The sequence below is a fragment of the Poecilia reticulata genome, chromosome 22 (genome assembly GCF_904066995.2).
Source record: "Poecilia reticulata chromosome 22, P_reticulata-male-v2, whole genome shotgun sequence".
NCBI classification, from domain to species: domain Eukaryota; kingdom Metazoa; phylum Chordata; class Actinopteri; order Cyprinodontiformes; family Poeciliidae; genus Poecilia; species Poecilia reticulata.
Window position 1 is genome coordinate 6,221,771 of NC_088851.1, and position 19,943 is coordinate 6,241,713.

A 19,943-nucleotide genomic window follows, 5' to 3' on the forward strand; every position below is an offset into this window, starting at 1 on the left:
GGCATGTGGAGCGCAGGAGGTTGCCATGGCAACGGGTGTGCTTAAGTGACAAAGAGAGACGGAGTAAGGGTGTGAAGGCACCTAAGGTGCGAGTGGTTTAGAGTTGATCACCTGTTCACGTTATTTTACCTTTGTCTTGGTGCATTACAGCCGCCGTAGTTTCTGAACGTCCAATAAACGACAAACTTGGACCAATTACCTCGTTCTTTGCGAGAATACATCATTTACAACATCAAACACGGTAAATATGTTTCATTAAGTATTTAACAAACAAATGGCTTCTACCGCGATAATTATGTGAAATTAAATGTCTAATAAAAAAATAGCTTGGTGCTGTCGGGCTCAGAGTCTGAGAGGCTTTTCCTTTATCAAAAAAAAAAATTGCCTCTTATTTAGTGGAAACATTGATATTGATGAGACTTTCTCCAAAATAACCTTTTTCAACCTTTATAGCTCCACTGTTGAAAATGAGGCTCTAACATTCACAAATAACAGTGAAATAAAATCCAGTCCAACATCTGATTTGAGGTGATTCCTCTGGAACCTGTTGGAGGAAAAATATCCCAACTTCAGAAGATGAGCTTTAACCTAACAGAGCTCTGTGGTTCCTCCTATCAGTACGAGAGTCAGGGTGAGGAAGCGCCATGTTAGGAAGAGAAGTGGAAGCTGCAGGATCTTCAGACCAAACAGGTCATGATGCTAGGTTACTGATAATCCCTGTCTGGACACAGGATCAATAGAACCAGTTCAAAAGCTAAAATGAATGGTTATAAACCAGAAATGGAAAACTGGGATGACTCCATGCCATGATGTTTAGAATTTAGGTCTCATGGCATCTAATGGCGTCAACATTGCAGCCAGTGGGCTGAGAGAAATACAGCTTTATTTTGTAGCAATGTAAGAGCTACCAGCTTTTATCGCTTTGCAAAGCACAGAAACTCCAAAGCACACAAAGAAGCAATATATATATTGCTTCTTTGACAAAATTTACTATGACAAAAATGTTTTTTTGTCATAGTACCCCCAAGAATTTAAAACTACTTTCATCCCTGGGTGTGACCGTCTTTGGGGCTTTAAATAGTCATCAGAACTGTTCTTTCTCTAGTTTAAAACATTTAAAACTAGAGTTTTAATGCCAAAATCAGGCATTAAATTAGAATCTATTCAGAATTTTCTCTAATGTAACCCCACTTTGGATACATTTCCATTGTCGCGGGGAAAAAACACTTTTTAAAGCTGCCAAATAGATCATGGCTATCTTCTGATGGGATAATTCTGGATATTTTCTCTCCTAGGCAGAATTGGTAGAATTCAGTACATTAGTTTTTCAAGAAACACATTGACAGCCCAATTTATCGCAGTCTAAACCACCTGAAGAGGCCTAAAAGCCAGGACCGTACCAGAAATTCAACTTCTTGTAGGTCACAAGATCTATGATTTCTCTACAATTTACATTTATCCAAATATTAGATTGTATGCATTTGAGCTTGCATAACAATATTCTCGTTTTTGTAATTCAAAAAAGCTGCTGTCTGATACTTGAATCTTGGAGAGAAAAAAAAAAGAACAATTCAAGGACTTTATGAAAGTCCAAAATAACAGAACGCCTGCGATGACTGGATAGATATCCAACTGGAACTGTGTCAGATTTTGGACAAATATCAGTGTTTTTTTGTGTGAAATCAACACACATCAAGTATAATTTATATGTGCTGAGAAACAAGTTCAACTGACCAAAAAACAGAAAATTTGCCAAAAATATTTTTTCTATAAATGTCAGATTTTCATTCATTTTAAGCTCATCAAGTACAAGTCAAATTGACCTCCATTTTAGGTGGGTAAGATGGCTAACGTTTAGGAACAAAATAAAAGCAAAAACAAACTCCAAACAATTAAACTTTATTTTGTGTTGTTTTTTAAAAAGCACGTTTATTAATTCACCTGTCAGGAGAGAGCTTTCACAGAACACTAGCAAATCAAAGCAGTATGTACAATGTTCAACAACCTGGAGAGCAGGCAGTGAAATGCATCTGCCTTTTTCTCTAACAATGCCAAAAAAAACAAAGAAAAACAATAAAACCAAAGTTTTACCATGCTTGAGGTTTGTGCAAACTCTCTGCTCACAAACTGGGACCTTATCATACAGACACGTACACTCGCACAGACACGCATACAAACAAGGTAGCAGCTCCTTGCAGGTGGAATGGAGAGGAGTATGAGCACGTATTTACAGTCTGGACGACCGGAGGACAAGCTGTAGCTAGCTGCAGTGAAAGCTCGGAGGTTTTATAGTCTTTTACTTCACCAGTCCAATCTTCTTGGCTTCTGTTTCATAAATGAGTAACCTCCACATTTTTACTATGAAGACTTCTGCTTCTTCGTCGAGAACCTGAAACGAAACGAGACCAGGGGAAGATTCAAGCAAAGCTTGAAGAGTCACCCAAACGAAAGCGGTAATTCTGCCGAGACACATTTCTAGATTTCTGCAACATTCAGAAATCTTAAAGCGCTCACACAACAGGAGGGATTCGTTTTGAGTGAGACTTCTAAACTTCTTTTAAAAGGCTAAGTCCCACCACTTTGTTAGTATATAAATCGATATCGGCTGTCAAAATATATTTTGAAGAAGGGCTGGGCGATACGAACTTAAAATGTTATCACGATATTCTGTGGTACTCTTGCGGTAACAATAAAAGTGACAATATATGTATTTTTTTATGTGACTGTATGACTGCATAACACAGCGGTCAAAGCCAAACAAACACAGGTACTGCTTTTGAGAAACATTTGTAATATGTGACTTTTGTATGGCAGCGATCTCATAAAGGAGTGTGACTTGTTTCCCTAAACTACACACAGGAAATGGATTTAATAATTTTTAAATTCATTGATACAGCTTTATTAAACAAATTGTGGATAAAAATGGTTTTATCATTATTTAAATGTCACTGATAATAATTTACTGCAACAACAATAAATCACTATACACAATAAACGATGCAATAAATATCCACTTGTATTTTTGAACTGTGCTACTTTTATTCTCTTAAAAAAGCTAGCCGTTTCATTGCTCCTTCTTTAGCTTATAAACACATTTGCTCATGATAAATTTGAGAACAAAAAGTTCACTTTAAAATCCTGATTTAAATCAGTAATAAACTGTGGGTGAAACATTTTAAAGGGCAGCTGTTCTCAGCCAGGAACTAAAAAACAACTAAATATTCATGTCTAAAATGATAAAACCATCAACAATCTTACCACTTTTTATACTCGACTCTTCCTACTTTCCTTCCATGTCTATGTGATGAAGTACTTGAAGTGTGCTGGATCAATTTATCTCCCTTATGAATTGTGTACTGAAGTAGATAAATCTTACAAATATTTTTTAATTAATTGTATATTATTTTCTAAAAACCTTGTAGTACAGCCAGTTTCCATTTATTCTACTGCTGATCCATGTTTGGACCATCTGGCTCTTATGAAATGTAAGATTATGATCCCTGGAAAAACCACTATAGCTCTAAGTGACCTTCTGCTGGTATATTATATTTATTCGTAGTAATAAAAGCCAGTTTTCCAAATGGATAACTATGAGCAGACTGTAGAAAATGTGTCGCGGCAGATGGCTCCAATAACTAAAGCCACAGGCAAACTAAGTGAAATGTCCTCCATCAATCACTGAATTGGATATGGATTGTTTTTTCTGCTACATATATTTTTGTAAATAATTATTAATCTAATTTACTTAAAGCTTTAAAAGGTATAATACTGGGAAATTGAGACAATATTGAAACATTTCAACATACCATAGCCACATCGTCAAGGATCCCCTGGGGAGTGCTGTGTGCCATTATCTGGACGTAAAATGGAAAAACAAATGAAGTACAGACGCATTCCAAATATATATATAACAAACTTATCTTATAAAAAAAGCACACTGATAATGAAGTCCGGAAACATTTTAGTTGTTCACAGTTTTTCAGTGAATAAATACAAACCTTAGAACAGACAAAATCCACCAGGGTGGGCTCTTCCTCCCCAATGTATTCAATGATCTTCTTATTAATCCACGGTCTAATCCGGCGATCCATCAGAGTCTAGAAAACACACAACAACAATATCCCAAAACTTAATAAACGGTAATATTTATGTATATATTTAAAAAAAAAATACACTGTTATTTTTACCGAATCGACCATGGTCCAGTCCAGCGGGTAAGAGAAAAGCTCCGGCCTGGCGGTGGGAATCTTCTCGATAAGGCTCTTGATGTGCTTCCGCTTCTCCTCCGTGTTGATGCTGCCGCCCTTGGCGGCGGAAATTTCTGCCCCGTCGAGTCCCAGACTCTTGTCATCGTCACCGTAGTCCAGGGGAACCAGCTTCCTTTTGCGGGGCTGCTCGTCCGCTTCCTCGTCGTCAAACTTGTTGAAGACGCTGTCCACCGCCGCCAGCTTCTTTCTCTTCACGGCGTGGAGCTGACTGGGGCTGTTGGTCGCACCTGCAGGAGGAAAACGAGGATTTACTCTGACTGAACGCTGCAGGAACAGGCACCTTGTGCTTACGGCAGAGTTTAGCAGGTCAAGTTTAAGACTTTTTAATGCCACATAGAATTCAATTTAAGACCAAACAAAACTATAACTTTTGGTCTGCATGTATGTATTAACTCAATTCAATCTTTATGAATAGGGATAAAAATTGCAATCTAGAAATCGTATTAGTGACTGGAAGCATAATTTTTTTGCACAGAATGTTTCTGGCATTGTGGGTTGGAAAAAACAAACATTGTCCAGCCAACTGGTGGGAAATTTGCATTTACTCAAAACAGGCACAGAAAAGCTAGCTTCCTAGCAAAGGCTATAGCAGCTAGTTAGCAGTAGCCTCAATCATCTCAAGTCACAGAACGCAGTGAAGACGTCCGCATGTGGTTGAAACTTTTTCCATAAAAATCCCATAAGAAGAAGAAAACAACAACAACAAAAAAACACTGCACATAGAAAGTTAAATAGTCTTGCTGGGACAAAATTTACAACCTGTAATTTAAAAAAATATTTGAGACATTTTAAGACCTTTTTAAGATTATCATGACCAAAATATAAGACTTGTAGCACAACAGAAATGTAGAAAAGAAAGTCTCATATTTCATATAAAAGCTTTTTTGATCTGACTGACTTGAAGGTTAGCAAGTGGGTTAGCAACTGATATGAGCGAGTGAAGAAGACCAACGTTGGTAACTGGGAATAAACACACACCGATGATAGATGCAGAAAAGCGAACGAGCTAGCTAGCAAGGGTATATTAGAAGCTAGTTAGCGGTAGCCTCAACTGCCTCGAGTCACAAAACGGGATGAAGATGTCTGTGCACCACTCAAACTTTTGCCAGCAGGAAAAGTCCCATAAGAAAAAAACTACAAATCCAAAACCAGCAGTCCAGCCAGAACAACATTTAAGGCCTGTGAATTTTAAATCTAAATTGTGAATTTTAAATCTAAATTGAAGACATTTTAAGGTCTTCATTTCTAGACATATGAATTTAAGACTTTTCAAGGCTGCACGGACACTCTGTTATGGTCTGCCGTTTCACTCACCCAGTTTGAGGCTGAGGCCGATCTTGGGCCGATGTTCCTCTAGCGGCTGGAGGTCGGGGGTGTTCTCTCCTGGAATGATTATGCCGCAAGGGGAATCGTTCCCAGGAGTGTTCGGAGTCGCGTTCCCGCTAGCAGAAGAAACTGATGGGGCAATGGTGATCGGTCTCATCACGGGCTTGAGTTGGGGCTTGGCCTCTAGCGAATCTTCGCCGTCGCGGAAGTCGTCCTCGTGCCTTTCGTTGGCATTGGCGTCATTGTTGTTGTCGTCGTCGTCCGAATCCTGCCGGGGGGGTTGGGACTTTGGCTCCACGGGTCTCTCGGAGGCTCTCTTCTCCCGCTCTCGCTCCCGTTCGTGGTGGCGGTCTCGTTCGTGATGGCGGTCGCGTTCATGGTGGCGGTCGCGGTCGTGATGGCGGTCGCGGTCGCGAACCTGCTCCAGTTCGCGGTCGCGGTGAGTTTTCTCCTGGCTTATTTCCTCTTCGGGTTCCAGGTTCAGAGGAGGCTGTCGCCTGCGCTCGGCTTCCTCCTCCATCTGCAGAATCCCAAAGCAGAGACATTCAAAGTGAATTTTCTCCAGATCCAGTTTCCAGTCAAAATTAAGCTTCATGTCTTTTATGCCAAACAACGATTTAAGTCTCAAGACTCTGAGAAGCGAATCCAAGTCATGTCTAATCGGGACTGAAGAACATTTTCTTATCCCGTTTGTCATTTAATTCACATGTTGCTACATTGCTGATTGATTTTGAACTATCAACAAAGTCATGATACAAGGAGAATGAAGTCATGACATTAGCAGAAACACAATGTTACCGGGGAAAAAAAGTCATTAAATTACCAGAAAAGTCATTTTAATGCAAAAAAAAACAACAACAAAAATTAGACTCAGTTAATTACACAGCCTGCTACTGGTAATAATTTGATCCCTATATGTTAAAAGATCAATTATCTCCTCAGTTGTAAAACTGATACCAAAGTAACTTCACAAAAAGTTCAACATTCCTCATTTTAAACTTTTATTTTTCGTGTAGCAGTGCTACCTCATTCTCCTAATATTATAACTTCATTCTGGTAACATTATGATTTTATTACTTTGATTTATTATGTCATTTCGACTTAATTGTTGTATGACTTTTTCTTTTAATACAACAAGAAAAAGTTGTCTTGCAACACACAATCAGCACATCCTCCTGTGAGTTATTTACATGCAACACAAAGAGAGAGAAGTCGCATTCACTTGTTTTTAAGCCGCCTCTTTGTCTCTCAGCCTCCTCTCACATTGATGCAACATTGTTGTATGATTTTGTCTACTGTTCCACTGCCCTTTTCTTGGAATATTACGATTTTTTTCTCTCGTAATATTATGACTTGTAAAGGATTTTTTTTCCCGAGCCTGGCCCTTAAACTTTGTTGTACAATTAGCTAAATGAAAAGCATTACAAACACTACTTTAGTGATTATAATACAATGTTAATGTTTATGCAGCTTTTGAACAGATAACCTGTGACATGAATTAACACCCAGTAATAAGGGTTCAAACTTTTTCCAGTACAACATGCGTATTAGGAAGCAATGGTAAACTTGAGTTGTCTAAATGCAGCATTGTGTTTTCTTCTTCAGGAGTAATGATTTAGTTGGGGGGGGGGGTTATGTGACTTTAATATATTTATCATGATGAATCCCTACATCAGTTAAGATTTGCTATCAAGTGTAAAAAGTGAGCATGTTTCAAGGTAAATTACAAACCTGTGTGGCACAAAGTAGCAAATGAATGACGGAGGATCATCCATTTGGAAATGAGTGGGACACAAAGTGTTGTTACTTTGTAAAACGTAACTATTTTCATTAAATTTAGGAGAAAAATAGGTCAAACTTTATGTTAATGAATCGTTTTACCCTCTGCAGCTCTGCATCTGGATCAGGGTGACCCTCGGCAAGCAGCCTTTGTCTAATCTCTTCCAGCTCCTCCTTTTCCCTCTTTCGATCTCGCTCGTCCATTTCTATTTCCTTTTCGCGGTCACGCAGTCGCTTCTGCAAAGCGCTGCCTCTGAGGACGAGAAAAACAAAGAGATAATCGTCGCTTGTTGTTCTGTTTCCGACAGCAGAGCAGAACAACGGCATGTCAAAGCGCGAGTTGGGATGGTCGACCTGTAGTACTTCGGATCGTCCCGGTCATCGTCATAATCCTCGAGGAACTCTTTCAGTCTTTTAGCTTCTTTCATCTGATTTTTGAGAATGTTGTAAAACAAAAATAAAAGAATATGCAATGAAACCACACATAAGATGACCAAAAAAAAAAAAAAAACATTTATTTTTAGTGCGTGACGTGTACCATTTCACGCCGCCTCTCGTCCTCCCTCTCATTTTCTTTGTTGTATTCGCGAGCCTTCTTCCTCTCTCGGATCTCCCAGTTTTTGAGCCGCTTCACAAGGAAAAACAGAAACACACGATTAACATCAACACATCCTCCTGTGGGTAATCATTTACACGCAACACAAAAAGAGAGAAGTCGCATTCATACTTCTTGGTAAGCAGCCTCTTTGTCTCTCAGCCTCCTCTCAAGTCTCCGCCGCTCGTAGACGTCTTCCTCGTCTTCGTCACGGTCTCGTTTTTTATCTTCCCTGTTTCTCTCCCTGCGAAGGCGATTTCAGAATATTCACAGAATATCATCAATCCAGGGCATAACTATGAAGTCACAGATGTTTAGATCAGAAAAATTTGCAAAAAAAACATTGATTTGTTTTGTTTCTCTGAGACAGGCTACCCGTTACCGCGGCGCCCAGTATTAACCTCCTAACTGCTCAAACGAGCCACTCAGACAGATTTTCCTGTTTATGGCTCCTTGAAACACAGTTTCAATGAAACATTAACATGCACTTTTAATAAGCTTTAGTAATTTAATCTGAAGGCTTTGTTAGTGAATTTGAATTATTCCTTCTCCTGGGTGGAGCATCAGTAACTTTTAAGTGCAAATAAAAAAATTTAAAAAATGAAATAGCAATTAATATCGTGAAAATCTATAAGCAAATAATCAGTTAATGGGTTATAAAGTCTAGACCATGAAACAAATATTTATGTAAATTTATTTATATAAACCCCCCATTAATATTTGGTTAAATGTAACTTAGCAACTTTGTGCAGCGATCCACTAGCTTCAGCCATAATCCTGGGTGATTTCTTGACCTCTTGTCTTGACAGAGTTGTGTATAATGAAATAAATTTGTTGCTAAAATGAGCTGGAACTTTGAGCTACGGTTCACACATTTCCAGCAGGTCGATTTCACCGCCTGCTTTGTCCGTTAAAGCCCAATTCTGACGAGTGTTTGGGATCATCTCCCTGTAGGAACATCCAACTGTGTTCCAAGTTTCAACCATCGGACCCACGATTCACAAAAAGGTCGGCACCCAAATGGTTGAAACTTGACTCAACTTGGTGTTTCACACTGCTCCACCAGGAGCTACCAGATTGTGAATGGTTTGACGTTTAAATCCATTTCAGCCGTTCAATAATGTGGTTTTTACTCCCAACAATTCTCACACCATCAAAGCATCAATGCACGGACCTCGACCTGCTGCGTGCTTCGCTGACGTCTCGACTCCTCTCGCGCTCTTTCGTCCGCTCCCGCTCCCGGTCCCTCTCCCGCTCTCGTTCTCGTTCCCGCTCCTTGTCCCGTTCCCGCTCTCTCTCCCTCTCCTTCTCCTTCTCTCGGTCGCGCCGCTCCCTCTCGCGCTCGCGCTCCTTGTCCCTCTCCCTCCGCTCCTTCTCGAGCTCCTGTCGTTCCTTGTCTTTCTTCCCTTTTTCCTCTTCCAGTTTCTGCAGCAGCCCCACACAGGAGAAAGAAAAAAAAAAAGAGGAACATTTGTCAAAGGACATTAAAGATCAGAAACGTTATTGCACTGACACACACACACTAAAAAGAAACCACACACAATCCCCACATGATGCTGAAGACGGCAGTTCAAACTGCCTGCGTTGGGGATGTTGACGTCCTACCAGGACTGACAGCCTTGGACAAGATGGCCGCTCCGACTCGAGTCAGGAAGTCTTCCTGGCCTTGTAGCGGTCCAACGCTACAGCAGGTTTGACGGATTTAAATCTAGGGCTGCAACTAACGATTCTTCTAGTTATCGATCAATATATCGATTATTCTGATAATCAGATAACAAAAATTGGTGCCTTCTGCAGATTTTTTTTTTAAGTCTTTCTTTACACAATATTGGAAATACATTGAAGATGCACATAGTCCAATTCCTTCATCAAATAAGAAAATAAAACATTTTATTGCCTGAAATGCAACAACAGAAGCGTTCGCTCGATCATTTGTAGCAAACGACGCATCTACAGCAAAAATAATCCTGTTAACACCAACACATGAAGACCTTTCTAGCATCAATACAGTGAAGCTCTAATTAGGTTTTTGGAACTTGAGGAATTGTGGGTAGAACATATTTACAGACAAAAAAATGTGTTTTAAATGCAAAATACATATATTCTTACAAGCAATTAACCTTTCTAGTCCACTTAATATCAATAAACTACAGGGTTAATCTGTTGATTACTTTTTGAATTAACCAATTAATAATTGGATAGCAAAATGTCCTTAATAGGAGATTTTTTTTAATTTATTTATTTAGCATAATTTGCTAAAACTGACACAATGTACAGAAAGATTTTTTAAATTTATTTCTAAAATGTACATAGTTTTTGTACAGTTTTGACTCAGTTACTGCTCAGACTGCGTTGTTCTTTCAAAAAATTGTCGGTTTTTAATCAACTTTTCCAATTAACGATTAACTGATTACTAAATCAGTCGACGACTGTTTTAATGATCAATTCGTCGCGATTAATCGGTTTAATCATTTCAGCCCCGTTAACATCTCAGTTCAGGTTCAACTCCTGTGAAAACCATCAACTGAACTTTATTAACCCCAAGACTCCTGGGGAACCACGTTGAAATGTTGCCTCTGAGTATCAATGCAACATTTTTCCTCTGCCGATGCGATAAACTGCTTTGTGTTAGTCTATTACATAAAACCCCAATAAAAAGCAAATTCTGTGACGTCACAAAACGACATTAAAAAGCTCAAGCAGCATGAACGCTTTCGCCAGGCGGAGTACGTAACAGGGCAGTGAGCAGAGGATATCTGCGATTATGCTCTGATGTAATAAGAGGCTATTTCAATAACAACTCGGCTGTGGGCTAAAAACTTATTGGTCAAATTCATATCCGCCTACTCTTTTCCCCCCAAATCAATGTGCAGTCATACAAATAGACAAACTGCTAGTTGGAAAAAAAACCCCCTAAAAAATAAAACATGATTGACATTGGTTTTATTAGACAAGCAGCAAAAAGACAGAAGGACAAACACTAAGACTTAGGACAGTCTGCGTTGTGTTATTGAGGAAGGAGATTTGATCCTCAATGGGCTTTTTGCCTACAAAGCTTTTAGAGTCAGAGAAGCTGCCAAGTCAGCGTTGAACCCGTAGCATACTTAACATCGCTGCTACGTAATGGACCGCTCTGACGTTACCTAAGGGTGCCAAGTGGATTAATATAAGACACGGCTTTACATGGCAAACGGCCCAGTTTTAAATAAATTACATAATCAGTACCGATGTGTTTTTTTCTGTCATGATAATGTGAGATACAGGAAAGCATGTGTAAGAGATATCTGCCTCGCTGCAGTGTAGAGGACTGAGGCTTATTTTAGGACTACTATTTTCCCCTGATTATTTACATAATCAGTAGAGGTGCAGTTTTCTGGGATTTAAAAAAAAAAAAAAGCCTGACCTGCCGATTACAATTTTGGCCAATACTGATTTTTTTATTTGTCTGATAAGTTGGTAAATATGGAGACAAAGTTGCTAAGTTGGCAACAGCTGGGGTGACGATTGTTCTTTTAAGGTTTTATTGGCTCTAGTGGCCTTCATTTGATAGTTAATTGACAGGAAAGTTGGTAATGAGAGAAGGTGGAAGACATGCGGCAAAGGTCACCAGGCTGGGAATTGAACCTGTGACGGCTGCGTCGAGAACTAAGACCTCCATACATGGATTGTGCTTAACCCCTGCACCACCACAGCACACCCGGGGTGACAATTGTTAAACAAACACATGTAGACATGACCTGGTGGGCAGTGGTAGATTTTTTTTTTTTTTTACTTTGCAGAGGGAGATAAAATCAGTTTCACATGTCTGTATCATCCGATCGCCAAAAATTAAGGAACTTGGGTCCAATTTAGCGGTGCTCCCCTAATAATAATACTTACATTTTGCACAAATGATCAAAAGTCTTTGTACAAAACAAGACTTAAACTCTTGCTTCTCGCTAGAATCAGAGAAAGTGACATTTTGTTCTGGAGCTACAGTTTTGCAGCTTGCAGGAGATGACCTACACACACTGCGAGCTACATATGCAAGGTTTCTCCCAGAAAACTTGCTAAGCATTTGTCCAGCGGCCCGTCGTTGTGTTTGAGTAAAAAATTTTTTAAAGTTGACAGGAAATTTGAAAATACCACTTGATAATTATGTGTTATTGGAAGATTGGAAGATTAATACCTGATCATCAACTATAAAGTCTAAAAAAAATGCTAACATTTTAAAGAGACTTAAATAAATAAGCAATGCTAAGCCTGGCGGGGGGCACAAGAAAAGCATGGTGGCCCGCCAGGCTTATAATACACTGGGGGAAACCCTGATATGGGAGGAAAAGCAGGTCAATCATGAAGTCAGAATATTCAAAATAGCTGTGAAACAATTTGCTGTGACAGAAATGTCAAAATCGTCTCCTTTAAATTCATTGCTTGACACAAGAAAAAAGTAGGGAAGCCATCGTACCTGAAGGTCGACTTCCTGTGCCTCTAAGGTCTCACCAATCCAGTTTTAAAAATAGCAAGTCAGGCAGTTCCAGAGTTCAACTTTAGATTTTATAAAAGCTTATGATCATTTTCTTAAAGAATTGCTTGAAATTTGGATCTGACAGGTCATAAAAAGTAAATATGAACAGAGTATAAGAGAAAAGAAATGTGGTTACCACATGTCATCATCCATCAGTTAGGTGTGTATGTTATAGACCAACACAATGCTACTTAACACAAATGACCTTCATGATTGGATAATGTTAATGTATCAACTGATGCAAATGACACAAAAGATAAAAGCCAGGATGTCGGGACAGGACGGACATCCTGACCTGAACTCTATTTAAGGTCATATCAATGCGTCCAACTGGGTCCGCTTTTAAATACCAGCTTTAATGTGCTATTCTGCAGGCCGCTCTTTTGAAAATCAATGTGAGTGTCTGAAACTGGTTTGACCTCCCGATTGGATGCGATTTCTTTTTTTTTTAAGCTACCATAAGCTTAACAAAAAATAAATATATGTTATTTCTAGAGATGCACCGATCAGTCTTTGTGGCCGATTTGGAGATTTTGTAAAGCTCTGACCTGCTGATTCGCAAAAAAAATGCTACAATCAACATTTTAATAGTAAAAAATTTAAACTAATTCCCTAAAAAAACACCTCTGACTATTGTTTTATAACCCAAATTGAATTGTAATGCATGTCATTGTCTTTGAATCAGTCTATCAGGTTGAACTGAACAGACTGGATCTGCTTGTTTTGCAAAGTGCCTTTGAAATTACATTTATTGCGAATATATATGAACTGAAAGAAATGAGTTCATACTAGGTTTGTTATTGATTCAGCTCAATATTTTCAATTTCCAGCTGAAGAGTTAATGTGCACATTTTCTTATTCATTTGTATGAAGTTTGCAATTTAAGCTCAATTTCAGAGAAATTTTAATTCATTTTAGAGATGAACAAAACATTCTATTTAATTAGACTGACATCATTTTTATTACACAAATATAATTTAGTAACCTGCTACAGTTAAATGACCCACGCACCCACTACAGGATTGTGAAGCTATTGTAGTCTTCAGTTCACTTTAAAAAAGCATCTCTCGATTTTATTGTTGACTAACGGAAAGTATTTTTTTAAATATACATATTTTCCCCTTTTTAACTTTGATAGCAACCCGACGCATAGTGACAAAAAAAAGAGTAAATGAGAGAAAAAGAAATGCAACATACCTTCTATGTCTCCAGACCACAGAGTGCTGTGGAGAGGCGCTCCCTGCTTAACGATGCCGTTAGCTGCAGTTTAAAAGGCTGCAGTGGTTAGACTCTGTGTGTACGCAAACACAGATTTACGGATGTCGGGACGTGCAGAGATTCACTGAGCTGCTCGCTAGTTTTAAGCGCAACACGGTGCGACACGTTATACGATTAAATAAAACTACTTCTCCAGCTTAAATAGAGCAATTTACCCCAAAGTTAGGAAAGAAATGAGAGCTTACCCGCGTCCTAGCCACGCAACCTTGTCCAAAGCTGACACGGTGAGATTTATCTTTCTCTAGTCACCAAATAAACTCTACCATATTGGTGGGGTTTAATCAATAGATAAGGTTCATTTGGAATTTAAACACGGCATTCATAAGCTAGCATAAGCCTAACAGATTGATAATCGAGTGTGAATCCACTTCCTGTGGAGGGATTTCGAAGTACAAGCATAAGTTCCCTTCTTATGTACACAGCAACAGAGGCAGGTCGGTGCGTTACCTTGTGTGTGTCTCTGAATTTGCTGATCTCTCTGGATATGAGGTCTCTCTTGTCATCCTCCAACTCCATGGCGTTGATGTCCTTAGAAAGAGGAAAAGATGGATTTTGAAACAGAACCAGGTATGGAAGATTTCATGACCAAAACAAAGAGTTCATGATCGGTCTACCTCCTCTTTCTTCTCCTTGCGCTTTTTGTTGCGAGGCTGACCATCGGAGTCTTGCGAAGGAGCGTTGAGCTCGCTCGAGTACTCTCGGATGAGGACGTCGATCGCCCCCTTCACAACTTGGTCCCGACGCACGGTTTCTTCATCGAGAACCTCCTCCTCGTCCTGCGTGTCGTTTTTTGACCCCTCTGTGGTTCCCTGAGTGTCAAAGCCGGAGAAAAACTTTTTCAAAAAACTTTCGAAAAGGATCAAATTCGAGTAAGCGTTCGCTTCACCGTCTGTTACCCCGTTGGCGCTCCTCTTCTTTGCCTTCCACTCGTCCAGCTGAGCCTTGGTTTTAGCGTCCACCTTGACCAGCAGCTTCTTGTCGCCTAAGAGCAGCTCATGCAGAAGCCTGAGAGCTCGGAGCGTGGATTCAGGCTCCTTATATTCACAGAATCCAAAAGCTTCCACACGTCAAGGGGCAGAAAGGATTCATTATGTCCAAATTAAGAAAAAAAAAGTCAATTGTTATTTTTGGATTGCATAAAACAATAAAAATTTGTTTTTCTTATTTTAAAAGCTTCAAAGAAAAGAGAGAATATAACAACAATGACAGTATGAACACGAATATTAGCAAACTATTTTAATAGTAATAGGTCTCAGGACTGGGCAGCATAATATATATTAAGAAGAAATGAAAAGTAAGGTTATTTTTATATTACCTTGAAGTTTCCCAGAGGCACCTTGGACCCTTTTCCAGCTCAGAACGATGCCGCATTTCTGTTTTGATGGAGAACAAAAAATAATGTGTTTTAATTCATTGATAATTATTTATCAGCAACTTTTCCACCGGATGAACAATCCCAGCCAGCAGCCATCATGGACATCAATGTCATAACATCTTGGACTTTGAGAATGTATTTGAGTTAAAAGGTACAAATTTATCCTTGCCTGGAACAATGTTAAAGAAAACGGATGTCAATTTAATTCTGACAGATCAGCGGCGTATGGAGAACTCACTGCTAGAAGCTGCCTGACCAACATGTCAGACGCTTTCTCAGAGATGTTGCCCACAAACACGGTGGTGGTGGGGCCCACACCCTCATCTGCGTCCTTGGCTCGGATGAGGACTGGGTCCTTCTTCGTGGTTACCGGCTTCTGTGCAATGGTGACAGTGGTCGGGACCAGCACCTGCATAGCCAGCGCACATTTAGGTCATAAATATAAAATAATATTAACATAAAAAGTATATATATGGTTAGTGGGGTCTTCTTTTTGTTTTTTGTTTTACTCACTGTGGGTGCAGGTGCCATTACACCCATGTGAACTGGGATCATGGGAGTCCCTGAAAACGAGGATGAAAATGAAATTAAGCCTAGCTGCTAATTCACACAGGGTTCCCCACAGTGTATAACAAGCCTAGCAGGCCACCAGGCTTTACTTGGGCCCCCCAGGCTAAGTATTGCTCATTTGTTTTAGTTTTTTTATATATGTTTGAATTTTTTTAAGACTTTATAGTTGGAATTCACGTATTAATCTTCCTATAACACTTAATTATCAAGTGAAATTTTCAAATTTTCTGTCAACTTTAAACATTTTTTAACTCAAAAACACGGCAGGCCGCTGAATGAATGACTGGCCCAGCGCCCATCCACCGGGCTTAGCTAGTTTTCTGGGGGAAATCTTGTCACATCAAAATAAGACACTACATTTTACAGTCTGGATGTTCATCGAAGTCTAAGTTGATCAAAATCAAATTGTTGTGAGATGCTGAAGATATGATATCAAATTCATACAATACTTGGCTAAAATAGTCTTGACTTTTGCAAGAGGCCTTTAATTTTTTTTTTTCACATTACAACCACAATCTTCAGTGTTCTTAATACTGGCCAAAAAGTCAAAGTTCATTAATGCTTCAGCAATATTCTGAATTACTATTAATGTGCCTTTAATTACTTATGAACTAATGTGAAACCACTTTACCGTGTTTACATTCTGATAACATTTGCTTCTGTGTTTCTATCCATTACCCATGAATATGTCTTGTTAATGTAAATAACACATTTGTCTGGTTCTCAACTTAGTACCTGGAGGAACCGGAGGAGCAAAGCCCGCATACTGAGGAGGTGGGATGCCAGGGGGCAGCTGTGGGATGCCAATCGGAGGGCGGTTGATTGGAGGAGAGTAAGACATCCTGAAAAAACCTGGAGCCAAGAAGCAAAATGCTTTATTAGTGACAAAGAGGACACTGTTTACTGTTTCCCAAGTAGGTCGAACGAGTAGCTACATTAGCAGCCGTAATAATAGAGTAAAAACAATACAACCGAGTGCTGTAGTAGCAACAAATTTGGCAGGTTGTGAACGCGCTCATGTGAAATACTCCGCTACGTAAACTAGCTAAATTAGCTAAAAGCAGCTAACTCTGTAGCCCCCTGCTAGTTCAGTTAGCAGCTGCGGCGCTCATGAACTGATTTACTCACCAGCAAAGGAAAGAAAGCGGCCTCCAGTTTTATGGCTTAAACGCACACAAAAAGCTCCCGAAACCACTACAGACAGAGGGACACACAGCTAAAGGCTAATGTTATATTAGAGACCGGTGAGCTAAAGGAAACCCCTATGGTTGAGGGAAAACTGGGAAAGGAATCATGGGATAGCTGCACGTCAAAGGTTTTTTTGCCCTCCGCACTGTCTTTCAGGTTGTCTGTAAGCCTGTAAGGAAAATATGTAAAGGCTAAATTTGTTCGCCACAAACCTAAAGACAAAACATATACAGTTCTCAAGTCTTATTTAAAATATAAAATACACGTTTATTAATCTTTTTAATGAAATAATACAATGTAATGCATATAACAATGTTATTTCTAAAACTTGCTTATAATTTTAAGCATAATGCATTGAACTTAAGCAAAAAAAAAAAAAAAAAAAGACTGTTAAATAGTAATTTCAAACTTTTTTTCTTAAATTGTGGAATTGTTCACAATTTATTCCTCAACAGTTAATAGACTGCAACCGCATTCTAGCAAGCTAGTATACAGTTAGCATCCTAGCTTGCTAGCTGTGGGTGGAGTGCTCATTCAGTTTGGGGTCCGGGCTGAAAAATGTTGAATACCATTGCTGTAGTATCTAAATACTGTATTTTACCGTAAACTCCAATAGATTGTGGCATAATTTTCTCGTACTACTTGTATTCTTCTTTGTTTTAGTTTTTTTTCCACATTCTAAAAACTGGCCAGTGGCAAGAGAGTCTGGGATAATATGTTTTGCTCTGGAGAAGAGACTGTACAAAAGAGAATGAGTCTTAGTGTAACTTTGAAACCACGTTAGATTAATAAAAGTAATGGTTGGTGCTCGTTTTGTTTTCCACAACCTCAGTCAAATTTATCTTTCTAGTGAGAGAAGAAAAGTGCAATAGTTACTGGATATTATAAACACTTTAACTATATGACAAATAAGAGGCATTTTAAAGCCGTAACTTTTCAAAATCTTGACTTATCATATTACTTCCTTCCTGTATCCGTTTGTGATTACTCCCATTTCCAAGGCCAGAATCTAATCCAACATTTATGTTGAGGTTTTGCATGCTTACCAGGGGTTACCATGCAAGGATAGCTGAGCTATCACATATCCAAAAGTTTATTGATTGTTTGATTTATTGATCTATTGATTCATGCTTGTTTATCTTTGATTTTACAATTCTGCATCTTAGCGTAATAGAACTCTTGTTATGTCTTTTACAGAATGTTCAAAGGTCCAGAAATTAATCTACATCAGCAATACACACTCAGTTAAGATGGAAGAAAAGTCCCATGTTTGCGACCGCAAACTGAACAAACATTTTCATATCTGTAACTGTATTAAACGAGTAACAAAATACTAGGCGTCTTCAGTTCTGAACCTAGGTTGGAAGTGTCTCGGTCAAAAGTTGTAGTTGCAGTCAAGGTCATTATTGCGGCCAACATTTTAAGTTTTATCCTGACACAACCGACTGGGGGCAAAAAAATACCATCGTGGGTTAGAAAAAAATACCCATTTTCTGACACGTGGGGGCGCCAAATATCTTACCTGTTTTTTAGTGTATGATTAAAATGGGTTTTCTCGCTGTCGCCTGTCTCATGTTGGTAACAGACGGCATGTGGGGCAGGGAACGAACACTTTGTGCGGTTCTTCACTGCCACGCGGTTCTGTTTAAGTTCTGCAAGCTGCAAACTGCCAAAGAACAGATCAGCATGCTGAGTCATTCAAGTGCAATGTCAGGTTCAAGTTCAAGTGGGTCTTCACAAATCAGGGCTTGAGATGTCATTGGCTGTAGAAAAAAAAAAAAGGAAACAGAATAACTTTACAGATACTAAGATTTGAATAATAATAGATTTTGTTGTTGTTTGAATAATTTCCATAAAATCTTGTGCTCATTATGTGCTTTTCCAGATCTTATATTTCCAGATTTTATTGTTGCACATGTACCGGGTTTTTCTTTTGGTGCCCCTGTGAAATTCCTGCTTAAGTGTCAACCAAACATTGCAACTGTAAGAACATCTTGATTAACCCTCAGATTTCAAAGATCTTTAAAAATTTTTTTTACTTCTTAGACTGAAGATTTAAAAGGAGCAACTAAAAAAAATCATGCACAATACCGTTATCGCATTGCTTTGACCCGAATGGTTCTAAATTTGGGTCCCAGGTTTATTTATTATGATCTTGTGCCCCATGGTGTCTTGCAAAACCGTCAAGGTTTTACTTTTTATTATTTAAAATTTGTAAAAAGAAATAAATAAAAACTATATTTAAAAAAAAATCAGAAAAATTATTTATGATTGTTTGCTCATTTTTGAATGGATTGCATTCTAAACCCATCTATATTCAAAATGCATCATAAAGACTGAACATTAATGACCCTTGCATATAAATGTCAATTCCAACTCTAAATGCATCAAAAACAAGCTGACTTTATTGTTTTTGTAAGTGTTTCCTCCTCTTCGTACTCTCAGTACAGCTTTCTATGTGCAACCTCAAAACACTAGGGTTTGAATTTAAAACGTCATTAAAATAAATACAATTAAACACATTTTAAATTCAAATCTTGTTCCCCATAATGATTTTATATAGCCTATCGCACTGTACTGCATTGCAAAAATGTGAAAAATGCAGAGCTCAAATCACATTTTACAGATTGACAATGCAGCTGGTTAGGCTTGTTTTAGTCTGCCAAGTTTCATTCATACCTGCTAAATTTATATGTCGTGTTAGAAATAATTAAAAAAGGCTTCTTTTTAACTTTTTAAATTAATCTAACATAAAAAAACGCATTTAAATTTATTTTGTATTTTTACAGTGCATAAATTGGTCTTGTAACTCAGGGTGTGACCCGGATGACAGAAATATGCAGATACTACTAACATATCATAATATTTTGGATGCGAATTTTCGGCCACGTGCACACCAATGGACCAGCCCCATTGAGTAGTTCGGTCCCGTAAGCCGACCCAGCAGTCTGGAAATTTCCACCGGGGTAGATCAGAGCTCTATGACCCATCTAAAAAAAAAAAATAAAAAAAAATAAAAAAAAAGATCTTGGCCTACAGTTTGAAGTAAAAGAAAAG

General features: G+C 38.7%; 1 protein-coding gene across 3 annotated transcripts; it reads right to left on the reverse strand.

Moving 5' to 3' along the window:
- Positions 1-1,883: 1,883 nt before the first annotated feature.
- Positions 1,884-18,831, reverse strand: rbm25a (RNA binding motif protein 25a). 3 transcript variants are annotated; one of them, XM_081603530.1, is made up of 18 exons: positions 18,409-18,831; positions 16,434-16,550; positions 15,642-15,691; positions 15,367-15,537; positions 15,069-15,126; positions 14,650-14,810; positions 14,368-14,562; positions 14,201-14,281; positions 9,143-9,393; positions 8,101-8,212; positions 7,912-8,001; positions 7,728-7,801; positions 7,476-7,626; positions 5,583-6,114; positions 4,188-4,495; positions 3,999-4,097; positions 3,807-3,854; positions 1,884-2,389 (listed from the first exon to the last, which is right to left on the reverse strand). In XM_081603530.1, the coding sequence occupies exons 2-18, from the start codon at positions 16,537-16,539 to the stop codon at positions 2,297-2,299; spliced, it is 2,580 nt and encodes an 859-aa protein (XP_081459656.1). In that variant the 5' UTR covers positions 16,540-16,550; positions 18,409-18,831; the 3' UTR covers positions 1,884-2,296. The 3 variants fall into 3 exon arrangements, with proteins under 3 accessions (XP_081459656.1, XP_081459657.1, XP_008397116.1); XM_081603531.1 differs by lacking the exon at positions 18,409-18,831 and adding an exon at positions 16,827-17,016 and having other exon boundaries at positions 9,149-9,393; XM_008398894.3 differs by lacking the exon at positions 18,409-18,831 and adding an exon at positions 16,827-17,014.
- Between the last annotated feature and the right edge of the window lie 1,112 nt (positions 18,832-19,943).

Bases quoted from the DNA above. Each gene is read 5' to 3' on its own strand.
- rbm25a (XM_081603530.1), bottom strand. From the start codon at position 16,539: ATGTCTTACTCTCCTCCAATCAACCGCCCTCCGATTGGCATCCCACAG. The intron at 14,811-15,068 runs GTAATATAAAAA...GACGTGTGGAAG, and splicing joins TGCCTCTGGGAAACTTCAAG to CTTTTGGATTCTGTGAATAT. The intron at 4,098-4,187 runs GTAAAAATAACA...TGTGTTTTCTAG, and splicing joins ACTGGACCATGGTCGATTCG to ACTCTGATGGATCGCCGGAT.